This window comes from Pelodiscus sinensis, chromosome 4, assembly GCF_049634645.1.
Source record: "Pelodiscus sinensis isolate JC-2024 chromosome 4, ASM4963464v1, whole genome shotgun sequence".
Lineage (NCBI taxonomy): Eukaryota > Metazoa > Chordata > Testudines > Trionychidae > Pelodiscus > Pelodiscus sinensis.
In genome coordinates this window covers 5,658,008-5,670,461 of record NC_134714.1, presented here as the reverse complement: position 1 = coordinate 5,670,461, position 12,454 = coordinate 5,658,008, and the positions used below count along the sequence as shown (strand labels likewise).

The window sequence follows — 12,454 nt, the reverse complement described above, 5'->3', positions numbered from 1 at the left end:
GGCTAGTGGGGTCAGGTTAGAAGCAGCCCCTGCTGCAGGCAAGGACTGCTCCAGCCCAGCTGCTCCTGGCCCTGTGCAGGGGCTGCTGCTACCGTGGCTTCCCGCCCCCATCGGGGACTGCTGGCTTCTAGGGTGATGCTTACCAGGTAACGGTTTAACCAGTTACCCATGAACACCCCCACTAATGACTAGTGACTCAATTTTGCAATTGGAACTGCATGGATTGTACCTGTGCCTGCTGGATCCCCCACTGAAGTCAACAGAATGCAACATGAGTGCAACAGTCCTTTCATCTGGATCCTAATGGATCCTTGTGATCCATTTTATCCAGCATTCTTTTTCCAACACCAGATGCTTCAGAGGAAAATGCAGGTAGCTAGATATACGGTGATCCTAGTCCTTGATAGTTAGTCTGGTTTAAACCCATGGATTGTGGGTAATGTAGGCAAAAGAAGGCACTGCCTTCCCAAAATTGCATACATTGCGTGGCTTCCCGGGAGGGCTGGGACCACGGTGTGGGCACCGCCAGCCACTGGGGAAGGCTGGGCCCGCTGCATAGCAGCTCAGCTTCCCAGAAACCAGGGAGGGCCAGGTCCCACAGCGCAGCAGCCCGGCAACTCGAGAGGAGTGGGGTCTGTGGTTCTGTAGATCGGTGGCTTGGGTGGGCCAGTGCCACAGCACGCCAGCCCGGCTCCCCAGCAGCCATCTGGGTGGCCAGGAACGATCCGGCTTGAGGGCTGGATTTGGGTGGGGCTTGGCTGGGGAGGAAGTTGTTGAAGGGGCATGTTTCGGGGGAAGGAGTGTGGCTTCATGTGGAAGGGGTGGGGCTTGGGCTTGCCTTCACTAGCTGGGCCTTACCTGCCACACGTTTAAACCCACATTTTAGTGTTCTTCTCCTTTCCAATACTCTTTGTCAGGATCAATAACTGTAACAATGGATATTCTTGTATCCAATCCCTCTTTGAATTTTACTACATTTTTGGCCTCAACAACATTGAGTAGTATTAACTTTTAGTATAATTACATCTTGTGTGGAAAAACAGTTTTGAATTTGCCACTTGTTACTTTCATTTATGTTCCCATACTCTTGTGTTATGAGAGAACATGTTATGAGCCTGAGAAATGCCAAACATGTTTAAAATAGTTCTCCTTTATATAGTTCTCTAAAAGACAGTTATTATTCAATAGGTGGCAGAAATTACAAAAATGTACAGAATGATTAAAGGCTTAAAAAAATACTCACCCTAATTGTTGGTTGAAACCAAGTTTGTGTGTTTGTATCAAAAGCATGAACATCGTTATGCCATCCCCAAAATATCTGCCCTTCCTAAAAATAAGAGTTAAATATCTAAAATTATATTTTTTCATTTACTTAATATCAATCCTTTTGTTTTATCAAAAAGGTTTAGGCAGAAAAATGACACATAATTTTCTGTTTTTAATCAATAAATACAGGCATGCACTTATTTTTCAAAATACACGGAAGGTAACATTTATAGAAAGTGACTAACATTTAGGAACTCTTTGAATGACAGTGGGATTTAGGTCCCTTAAGAACAGTCATGCTGGGTTAGACCAAAGGTCCATTTAGCACAGTATCCTGTCTTCCAACTGTCGCCAATACCAGATATATCAGAGGGAATGAACAGAACAGGTAATCATCAATGGATCAATTCCCAGCTTCTGGAAAACAGAGGCTAGGCACACCATCCCTGTCCATCCAGGCTAATAGGTCTATCCATGGCTATCCTTCAGGAAATCATCTACACGTTCAACCTCTCTAGTCCAGCACTCTCTGGTCCAACAGCATCCATGGTCCATCATGATTTTAGTTAGCTGGATGTCCACTTATCATTGGTATGGTCAAATATCCCCTGATCCCATAAAGTCTGTTTACAGCCACCAGTCCTGGCTCTCGGTGTTCTATGCTGTTATTTAGATCTAATTTACCCTTAAATGTCTTCTAAGAGCCCAGTAAGCAGTGGAAGTGTTGGTAATGCTGCTAGACCAGGGGTGGGCAATAAAATGGAGGCAGTTCTCCAGGGTTAGCCCCTAGTAGGCCTCTGTGACTATACTTGCCCGCACTTCCCAAGTATGTGCAATTGCAGTTCCCACTGGCTGGGAACGGAGATCCGTGGCCAACAGGAGCTGCAATCCCTGTACCAATGGAGGAGCAGGTAAATATGATTGTGTAGGGGCCCACCAGGGGCTGGTCCTGGTGGACCGGATCCAGCCTGCAGGCCGGTATTTGCCCATCTCTGTGCTAGACAATATTGATATCCCATGGTTCAGAACCAGTCAGGTCCTGAGGGTGCCAGACTAAAGAGGTGTAACCCGAAGTTCTTTTTTTAACTCAAAAAGTTGTTTTGTTTGTTTCAAACCTGCGGCTTCTTAATTTCATTTGATGACTCCTAGCTCTTGTGTTATGAGGAGTAAATAACATTTCCTTACTTATTTTCTCCACACCAGTCATGATTTTATAGACCTCTGTCATTTCCCCTTCTTAATCGTCTCTTTTACAAGCTGAAAAAGTACCAGTCTTCTTCATATATCCTCATATAGGAAACTGTTACATGCCCCTAACATTTTGTTGCCAATTCCAGTATATCTTTTTTGAGGTGAGGTGACCACATCTGCACACAGTATTCAAGATGTGAATTTACCATGGATTTATATAGAGACAATATGATATTTTCTGTATTATTTATCCCCTTCTTAATGATTCCCAACATTCAATTAGCTTTTTTAACTGTTGTTGCACACTGAGTGGATGTTTTCAGAAAATTAGCCATAATGACTCCAAGATGTCTCTCTTGAGTGATAAGAGCTCATTTAGACTCTATGTTTTATGCATAGTTGGGATTATGTTTTCCATTATGCATTACTTTTAATTTATCAACATTGAATTTCATCTGCCATTCTGTTACTTAGTCACCCAGTTTTGTAACTCTTCAGAGTCTGCTTGGACTTCACTATCTTGAGCAATTTTGTATCTGTGACTCCTCCCCATTCTTTGTGAAAATTAGCTTGTGAATATGAAATGCATAACTCAAAGATGCTTTAAACAAAATACCACTTGTAACCTAGAAATTTTACTGTTACAATCCCCTGGATTTATATATCCTATTTTTGTGCATATACTGTTCTTGTATGTGAAGTTAGACATATAAAGCATGAATCTGTTTATAATTTTAAATATGCTAATATGAGCCTTTACTGGTGCCCAGGAATCCTAATGTCTTTACTCAACGACTTGTAAACAGCCTTGTTTCAGTTGGCTCTAGGAAGACAGGTGACCTTACCACCTGGTACTGGAATCTATTTCAAACTTATTTTTCCAGGGGAAGGGGATGACAAACAAAAGATTCCCACCCTGGGGGAGAGTCTATTTAAATACCGGAAAGCTATCAGCCCTTTGTCTTCAACTGGCTTTTGAAACTGCCTGACACACTGTAAGAGGAAACAAAGAACTTTAAAGGGCTAGATACTCAAAACAGAGTAAAAGACTTTGATTCTGGTTTGAAACTAAGACCTGAAATAAGAACAGCTGTTTAGGGTAAGAATTTCTGTGACAAGTTTCTTCATGAATTAGAACGAGATATGTGTTTTCTATTCAATTTAATTTAGTAACTTACTTTTATCTGTCTGTTTTCACTTACAACCACTTAACTCCTATTGTTTGTACTTAATAAAACACTTTTGTTTACTATCAGGCCCAGTGTAAATAATTTTTATCTGGGGGGAGCAACCACGGTGCATATCTCTCTTTCATTTATAAAGGGAGCTTACCTGACAAGCTTTCACTATGTCAAACTTTTACACAGAGAAAGATTAATTTCTTTGGGGAGTTGGTTTCCTTGGTGTTGTGCCCTATAATTGTGTCCTTCCAGAGCTGAGGTGGTTCAATGTCTGTATTGCTCTGTAAGGGGTGGTAACCCCAACTCTGTGCCTTGTTTCGGGGAGACCAGGATCTGTATAGCATGACAGGATGTTGGTGAGCCCCAGAGAGCAAGAAGGTGGGCATCAGTGGCATGATCAACAACCTGGGGAACAATCTCAATGGGTCTTCTGTGACCATAACCCATCACAGTATCATCTGCAAATTTTGCCACCAACCAGACTGTTTACCTCTTTTTCCAGATCATTTATGAATATGATGAATAATACTGGTCCCAGTACAGGCCTCTGGGGGATACCACTAGTTACCATTCTCAATTCTGACAACTGACCCACTTATTCCTACTCTTTGTTTCCTGTCTTTTAAACAGTTACTGATCTGTAAAAGGACCTTCCCTCTTATCTCAAGACAGCTTACTTAAGAGCCTTTGCTGAGGGCCCTTGAAACAAATTTTCAGAAAATGTAAGTATAATATGTCCACATGCATATTGACCCCCTCAAAGAATTCTTGTGACTGGTGAGGCATGATTTCCATTTACAAAAACCATATTGACTCTCTTACCCAACAAATCATAATCATTTATGTGTCTGATTATTCTGTTCTTTTATGACATTTTCTTGTAGATTTATACTAATATTTGATGTAAAGGGTCTGTTCTCTCTTTGATGGATCTAACTCTCGTCAATGGCAATAACAACTGAACATGCACAATATAAGAACGGCCATACTGGGTCATACCAAAGGTCCATCTAGCCTAGTATTCTGTCTTCCAACAGTGGCCAATGCCAGATGCCCCAGAGGGAGTGAAGAGAGCAGGTAATCATCATGTGATCCCTCTCCTGTCATACAGTCCCAGCCTCTGACAAACAGAGGCTAGGGACACCATTCTTACCCATCCTTGCTATTAGCCATTGATGGACCTAACCTCCATGAATTTATCTAGCTCTTTTTTGAACCCTGTTAAATTCCTGGTCTTCCCAACATCTTCTGGCAAGGAGTTCCGTAGGTTGTCTATGTGCTGTGTGAAGAAAAACTTCCTTTTGTTTGTTTTAAACCTGCTGCCTATTAATTTAATTTGGTGACCCCATGTTCTTATATTATGGGAACAAGTACATAATTTTTCCTTATTCACTTTTTCCACACCAGACATGATTTTATAGACCTCTATCATATCCCTCCCATGTCTCCTCTTTTCTAAGCTGAAAAGTCCCAGTCTCTTTAATCTCTCTTCACATGGGACCTGTTCCAAACCCCTAATCATTTAACAACAATAAAACATACTCCTCAATAATTTTCTAATTAAGGATATTGTAATAATTTGCTATGGGAAACTAGGTGGTACCTTCTTCTAGGTGTCTTGTGGTAAAGATATTAACTTTGGATAATAAATTAAGGGGAGATATTTGGGGACAGAAAAAGCTATGAGGCTATAACTGCCTGCCATTACTTCATATAGCTCAACACTAGAACTTTTAGTAAGTGAAAACATCTAATTGAAATAGAGCTATTTCACTTTTTCTACTTTAACAGCACTTTGTTCTTACTCTATTGGGGGAATCCAGCCTTGGATATTCACAGGAAATTGTAAACTGAAATCACAACTGATTTTTCAAGATTCAGTTTTGTATTACAGGCAGTCCCCGACTTACGCGGATCCGACTTATGTTGGATCCGCACTTACGAACGGGGCTCTCTCGCCCCGGAGCTCACAGGCAGCGGTCAGCCACCTCGAGCTCCGGGGCGAGAAAAGCTGCTCCCGGTGCCCCTGGTCTGCTGGGGACCGTCCCCAGCAGACCAGGGGCACCGCGAGCAAACCCGCAGCCGCGGCGGGGTCCCTGCTCTGGCAAAGCCTCAGAAGCGCGGGGACCCCGCCGCGGCTGCGGGTTTGCTCGCGGTGCCCCTGGTCTGCTGGGGACCGTCTCCAGCAAACCAGGGGCACCAGGAGCAAAGCGGTCCGGCGCCAGAGCAAAGCCTCAGAGGCGAGGCACCCCTGCTGCCGCTTTGCTCCCTGTGTCCCTGGTCTGCTGGGGGGGGCGCAGCTAGTGTGCCCCCCCCCAGCAGACCAGGCTTTTGTTGTGGACCCTGGGGCAGAGCAGCTGGGGTGCTGCTGGGTTGCTCCAGTAGCACCGCTCCTCGGCGCTACTGGAGCAACCCAGCAGCACCCCAGCTGCTCTGCCCCAGGCGTCCTGATTCAGCCGCTGCTGGTCAGTTTCAGCAGCGGCTGAATCAGGACTCCTGGGGCAGAGCAGCTGGGGTGCTGCTGGGTTGCTCCAGTAGCGCCGAGGAGCAGTGCTACTGGAGCAACCCAGCAGCACCCCAGCTGCTCTGCCCCAGACGTCCCCAAGTCAGCCGTTGCTGAAACTGACCAGCGCTGACTACAGGAAGCCTGAGGCACAGTTGCTCTGCCCCAGGCTTCCTGGAATCAGCTGCTGATCAGTTTCAGCAGCAGCTGACTTGGGGTTCTTAAGTTGAATCTGTATGTAAGTCAGAACTGGCGGTCAGTTTCAGCAGCGGCTGAATCTGGACGCCAGTTCCAACTTACATACAGATTCAACTTAAGAACAAACCTACAGTCCCTATCTTGTACATAACCCGGGGACTGCCTCTACTGCTAATACAATCGAATAGCAACAAACTAAAGAAGAAACAGTCTAATATCAAATGGTGCAGTACAACATGATTATTTTACATGTCTTCTGAGATTAATGTAATCAGCAGATGTGAAAATAGGGTAAATCCAGTTTGTTTATAAATTCAAACAACAAAAATTAGAATAGTTTTCAAAAAGTGAAATATTTTTTCAATTATCCAAAAATTAAAACAGCTTGTATTTAACCTCACATTTTACAAAAACTTCCAATGACTGAAAATTCAGCATATAAAATATAAAGTGAAAAGGACCTTTTGTGAAAGTTTCTTGAAGTAAACAAAATTGAGCATAAAATGGTAATCATTTTACAGACTACTTTCCATTTGTGCTCCATTTTGCTCACCTATGGAGTCATTATTATAACTCAATAATAGATATTGGAGACTTGCTCCACTATTATTACAAGATTTCTTTGAAGAGCAGAAATTATTCAAACAAAAGTAAGTTAACATTAATATGCCAAAACTTTTCATTATGAGGTATTTCTAAATAAGCCTCTCTGGATGAAATCCTGGTCCCATCAAGGACAATGGGAACTTTGACAACCACTTCAATACGACCAGTATTTCACACTTTAGATTTTTTTTAAAATAGAGTATAGCCTAGACTGTTCCTAAATCCAATCCTGCTGCAAGCAAGGGAAATTTCATTAATTTCAACCACTGTCCATCACTCCCCTTCAGAGGACCTCACAGAAGCCCATTTATCCTAGCAATCTTGCCCAAACACTCTACCTGCTACACAGAGGAAAGACATCAACTTCTACTGTGTTCAGCCTCTCCTGGTGTTGTAAAACCTAATATATACATCATATTCTACTAAGAGCTCTCTTTCAATAGCGTTAAATGTCCTTATTCCAGGACTGAATCTGACCCTTTGTTTTAGTAGCTCTGGTTTCTTTAATTGTTTTCTGTGTTTTATAATACTTTTCAACAATCAGAATGAATTTTTTTTAAACAATAAAATATCTTACCCAAAATGCATCATGAACATCAAAACACTCACTCAGTTCATTGTATTTCCTACATCCATAACCACCAAAATATATTAATCTGGAAAAAGAAAAAAAACAATTGACCTTGTACTTGTTTTTAAATTAATGTTTACATTGATATTTTGATAAAATAAAAATTAAATATTATAGCTTAACAAATATAAGTCTGTTAATCTTTAAATGTATAAACAAAGAATATTACACACTGTATATAGTTACTACACAAACTTTCTGTTGCTAAAAACTAGGCATGTCAACGTGTAGTCAACGACATGATTAACCGATAAGCCTTATCTTGTTTAATCTTATCAACTACACGCACTCCCCGCCCCTGCTGCTTCTGTATCAGAGGCAGCAAGGGCGGAGGAGTAGGAGCTGGTGCCTGTGAGGAGCTGGCTTTAAGCAGGCTCTCCACAAGCACTAGATCTGCCTGCCCCTCCGTGCCCCACACAGCTGCATCTGATACAGAGGCAGCAGTGCGGAAGCTGACTGGAACTGATATGCAAGGGGATCCAGCTTTCAAGCAGGCTCCCTGAGTGTATTGGCTCTACAGACTCACCTTCCCCTTCCCCTTGCCAGCAAAGAACGGAGGCAGGAGCCAGTGCTGGGGAGAGCTGACTTAAAAGCCAGTTCCCTCCAGCACCAGCTCTGCAGTGCCACCTGCCCCCCTCCCAGTGCTGTTGCCTGTGTGTGTGGGGCAGGGAGGGGGGGAAGCAGAGGAGGCTTCCGTGAAGTAGCTTCTGTCCATGGTGGCCCGGGCTTGCCACAGACTAGCTCCCTGCAGCATCTCTCTGCAGCAAGCCTGGGCCTGCTGCAGACAGAGGCTGGTGCCTGGCAGCAGCCCGTCTGCGCGGGGTCCAAGCTCCCTGCAGACAGAGTCTGCTCCGCCTCCCATGGGTTAGCTTCTGTTTGTGGCAAGCTCAGGCCACTACACATAGAGGCTGCTTCGCGACAGACCTCTCTCCCCCTCCCTGCAGCAGCCTCTGTCTGCAGAGAGCTTGGACCCCCCACGGACAGGGGCTGCTGCCAGATCAGCCTCTGTCCACTGGGAGCTTGGAGTCCTGCTGACAGGGGCTCCTGCCACCCCGTGCTGCTGCCTCTGTATCAGGAGCATGGGGCAGCAGGCAGCCGGTGTGCATGGGGAGCTGGTTTTTAAACTGGTACAGAGGCAGCAGGAAGGGATGGCAGGGGGCTAACCTGGAGTGAGGCCGAGAGTTTACTGGCTTCTGACTCCGCCCTCGGGGACTATCAAATAGTCATGTAACCACTAAGATTTCATGCAGTTACATAACTATTTTATTACACTATATCTAACATCCCTACTACATACATAAATATGCCTGATAATTTCCTTGGTTCTGTGGGTTTGTAAGTCAAGCTACATGTTCTACTCCACACACAAACTTATCACACCTCACCATTACCAAAACAACTACTCACCCCAGAAAAGGGCTTAAGTCTGACCCTTTTTCTCCCTTCTGCATACACAGAGCCCTTTCTCAGATTATATTTTCTTCACTAGTGATTGTAAACATTTGGTGTTGTAGTTTGTTAATAATTTAGAACAAAAGGGAGGTTAGAAGGGATGGTGGAAGACCGACACCCCTAAGAAAGCAGAGGTATAGCAGCTCTTTGCATATTTCTTAGTAGCGTGCAAGCTTCTAAGACACACTCATCTTCAGATTCACATCATCTGAGGACTCATGGCAAATTTTAAAAATAGAGTGCACTTTTCCCCCAAATACATGCATTTAATAAAAATATTGAGTTAGTTGCATATTTCAGCCTGAAATAGGTGGATCTTAATTCTGTACATAAATTCAACTTGACTTTTAATGGATTAATTTAGTGATTCCCAGTGATACAGTGATGTCAGGCTGCAAACTACTGGATGCCAGGCTGCAGCACATTGCCAGGCCATGCCCATGCCGGCTGCTCTAGCACCAGGGCTGTGGTATACCTTAGGCACGTGCCTGGCAGCTGCCGCAGCTGAAGCCAACTGTTTGACAGTGGCTCTGTGGACCAGCGCTGGGGTACACCCTGGCTCCCTGAGCTGCCACATAGCAGCCAATTTCAGCTCTGGCAGCCGCTACGTGGTGCTGTAGATACCTGCAAATTCTGATCTTAATGACTGTATGCAAACATGCAAATAAAATGTTATCAGTCCACCAAAAGTTTATGAATGGGTTTGCCGGACCACAGTATAAAAAAAGTTGGGAACCACTGGATTAATTCATGCTATTGAACAACCTGATACCAATGGCTAAAAAGAGGGGGATGGCTTCATACATGTTTATACATCTTGCAACTAATTCAATTTCAAAGCCAAAATGCAGTACTAAATACAAAACTGTTACTATTTTAATCAAATGCTGTAGGACCTGGAGTCCAGAAATCAATAAAGGGATAAAATAAATGAATGGTTTATTTTGTTCACTATATATCTTGTAACTCTTATTTGTTTACAATATCTATATGCAGTTGATATCAATATATACAACTGATTTATTTCTCGGTGACTAATTCTAATACCATAGCTACTAGGGATGTTAGCGTGTACCCGTTTACACAATTAACTGATAAGCCTGGGCTCATCAGCTAATCCTAATGGTTACATGCACCTCCTCTTGCTGCCTCTGTATCAGAGGCAATGGGGGTGGTGGTATGTGCAGGAGCCTGTACCCATGGAGAGCCATCTTTTAAATTGGCTCCCCACACATGCCAGCTCCTTTGGAGCCGCCTGCCCTCACCCACCGCTGCCTCGCACAGAAGCAGCAGAGGAAGAGAGGGCAGGCAGGAGCCAGTGCTCGCGGGAAACCAGGTTAAAAGACAGCTCCCTGCAACCAGTTCCTGCCTGCCACTCTGTGTGTAAATGTGTAATCCCTGAAAAATTCAGCAGTTACATGTATACAAAAATAAATGTTTGTTAACACCTCTACTAGCTACCTTTCATAGTTAATATAAAATCTAAACATTTGTTTTTAGTTTAAATTTAAATAATTTAAAGCACTTTTACAAGCAATATCACTAAATATGCAAAGTAGCATTTGCAATAAAATTATGTAGCTTGTATTCTCAACGTAGCTCTTTTTTCCAGAATTATTCATTTAAATACCCTTTCTTGCTCTCAATATTTCTGCAAACAAAAATAATTTGAAATTATGCTGAATCTAAAAATGTTGAAGCATATTCTGTTATTTCACAAGCAATGAAAAATTCAGTAAATTAACCTTAATACCTGTTTAATACATCATCAAGTAATATTTAGCATCTGAATAGTGTCTTGCATCCAAGACAAAAATAATTAAATCTCACAATAACTCTATAAATTAGGGTTGGTAAATATAGTTATTCCAATTTTACAGATGAGAGACAAAGATGTTAAGAGGTTTGTCCAAGGTCAGACATAGTCATAGTCTGAACTGGACTTCAAGTTTTGTGTTCTACCTATACTATAACACTTCTTCCCCTTGATTAGTAGGTATTAAGAATACTCTTGATGTACTACCTGTCCTTATACACCCAGCAGGAAAGCTTGTCACGTGGTGTAGGAGGTTGACCTTTAAAGTCTGTAATTTTTTTCCACCTATAGGTTCCATTTCTTGTTCTCAAATTAACATAATAAAGCTTAAAAGAAAAATTATCATATTTTAGTGTGAAGTAAATGATTTTGAAGAATCAAACACAAATCTGCAATAGTTATGATTACAAAAAACATTTTCTTATAAAAAAAATCTGAGAACAACAGACAAATTGTAATGTTTATTATAGTAAAAGATTATAGTCAGTGAACATATCACAAATAAAATGCAGGAAGAAGCAGCACAATCTCCCTCTCTCACTCTGCTAACCCTGTCTCTGCTGACATCAGTAAGAATGTTGCCATTGATTTTAATGGAAGCACTATTTCACCTGTTAGTTCAACTAACCTGAAGTGCTTTTGCCTTGACCTAATCAGATTTTCTGTATAATGATTTTATAATCAACACTGCCTGTAGACAGAGCATTAGATTGAGACCATTCAACTCATTTCACTTGTTTTCTAATCTACACTGAAATTCTGGTTTCCATTCCATTAATCCAATTACTTGCAGTCAACAGGGAAACTAGCAGTCATATGTTAACATTGACTAGTTATTAACTGATTATCCCAGAAGCATAAATGTCACATGCTCACTAAAGAGCAAAGAAAAAGTAACAATTCTGAGGTAAGTCTAATTATAGTTACAAATATATTGCCCCCACAGAAATACAATTCATTTTAGAAATATTAGAAAACTTGAGAAATAAAAATCAAAAGATACTGGACATTATTTTTCAATTTAACCTAGTCAAAACCCCCCAGTGCAGCTAACAGGAGTTGTGGAGATTCAGCGGTCTAAAAAATCAGATTTACAAAGTAAAGTATTTTAGAAGACATCTTTTCTAATAATAAACCAAATCTCACCCTTAGATTTTCCCTCTAGTTAAACACAAGGTTAAATGCTTTGTTAAATGAAGTTCTGCATTAATCATCATTTAATTAAAATACACTCCCAAATAAAAAGATTACAATACCCGATTACTGTATCCTTTATCATCAAATCCGCCAAATATATACAGTTTTCCATTAATGCAAGCTCCACAACTTCCTGACATAGAGGTAGGTAGCTCTCCTTCCATTTGGTGCATTGTCCTGGCATTTAATAAATATATTAACATCTCATAATTTTGCTCCCAAACAAATCAAAATACATCAAAAGCAAAGTAGTACTAGTAAAGGATATAACAGGATGGGGAATACAGAGTTTCTCGGGAGGAGGGCACATCAGCAATCTGGTCAGTACTATCAGGTGTGGGAGGACAGGTTGGTTTTGGTTTTTTTTTTTTGCTGTTAAGCTCTAGCAAGTCTCCACTGAGCATGTGCAAACT

General features: G+C 41.9%; 2 protein-coding genes across 2 annotated transcripts in view; both read right to left on the bottom strand.

Moving 5' to 3' along the window:
- Positions 1-12,454, bottom strand: part of ARF6 (ARF GTPase 6) — a 202,436-nt gene that overhangs the window by 143,655 nt on the left and 46,327 nt on the right. The window lies entirely within an intron of this gene.
- KLHDC1 (kelch domain containing 1) overlaps positions 1-12,454 on the bottom strand; it is a 51,948-nt gene that overhangs the window by 25,279 nt on the left and 14,215 nt on the right. Inside the window, exons 3-6 of the mRNA XM_075926145.1 lie at positions 12,101-12,218; positions 11,052-11,170; positions 7,523-7,601; positions 1,244-1,327 (exon numbers count right to left, since the gene is read on the bottom strand). Coding sequence (XP_075782260.1) covers positions 1,244-1,327; positions 7,523-7,601; positions 11,052-11,170; positions 12,101-12,218 — 400 coding nt within the window. The remainder of the gene's footprint in view (positions 1-1,243; positions 1,328-7,522; positions 7,602-11,051; positions 11,171-12,100; positions 12,219-12,454) is intronic.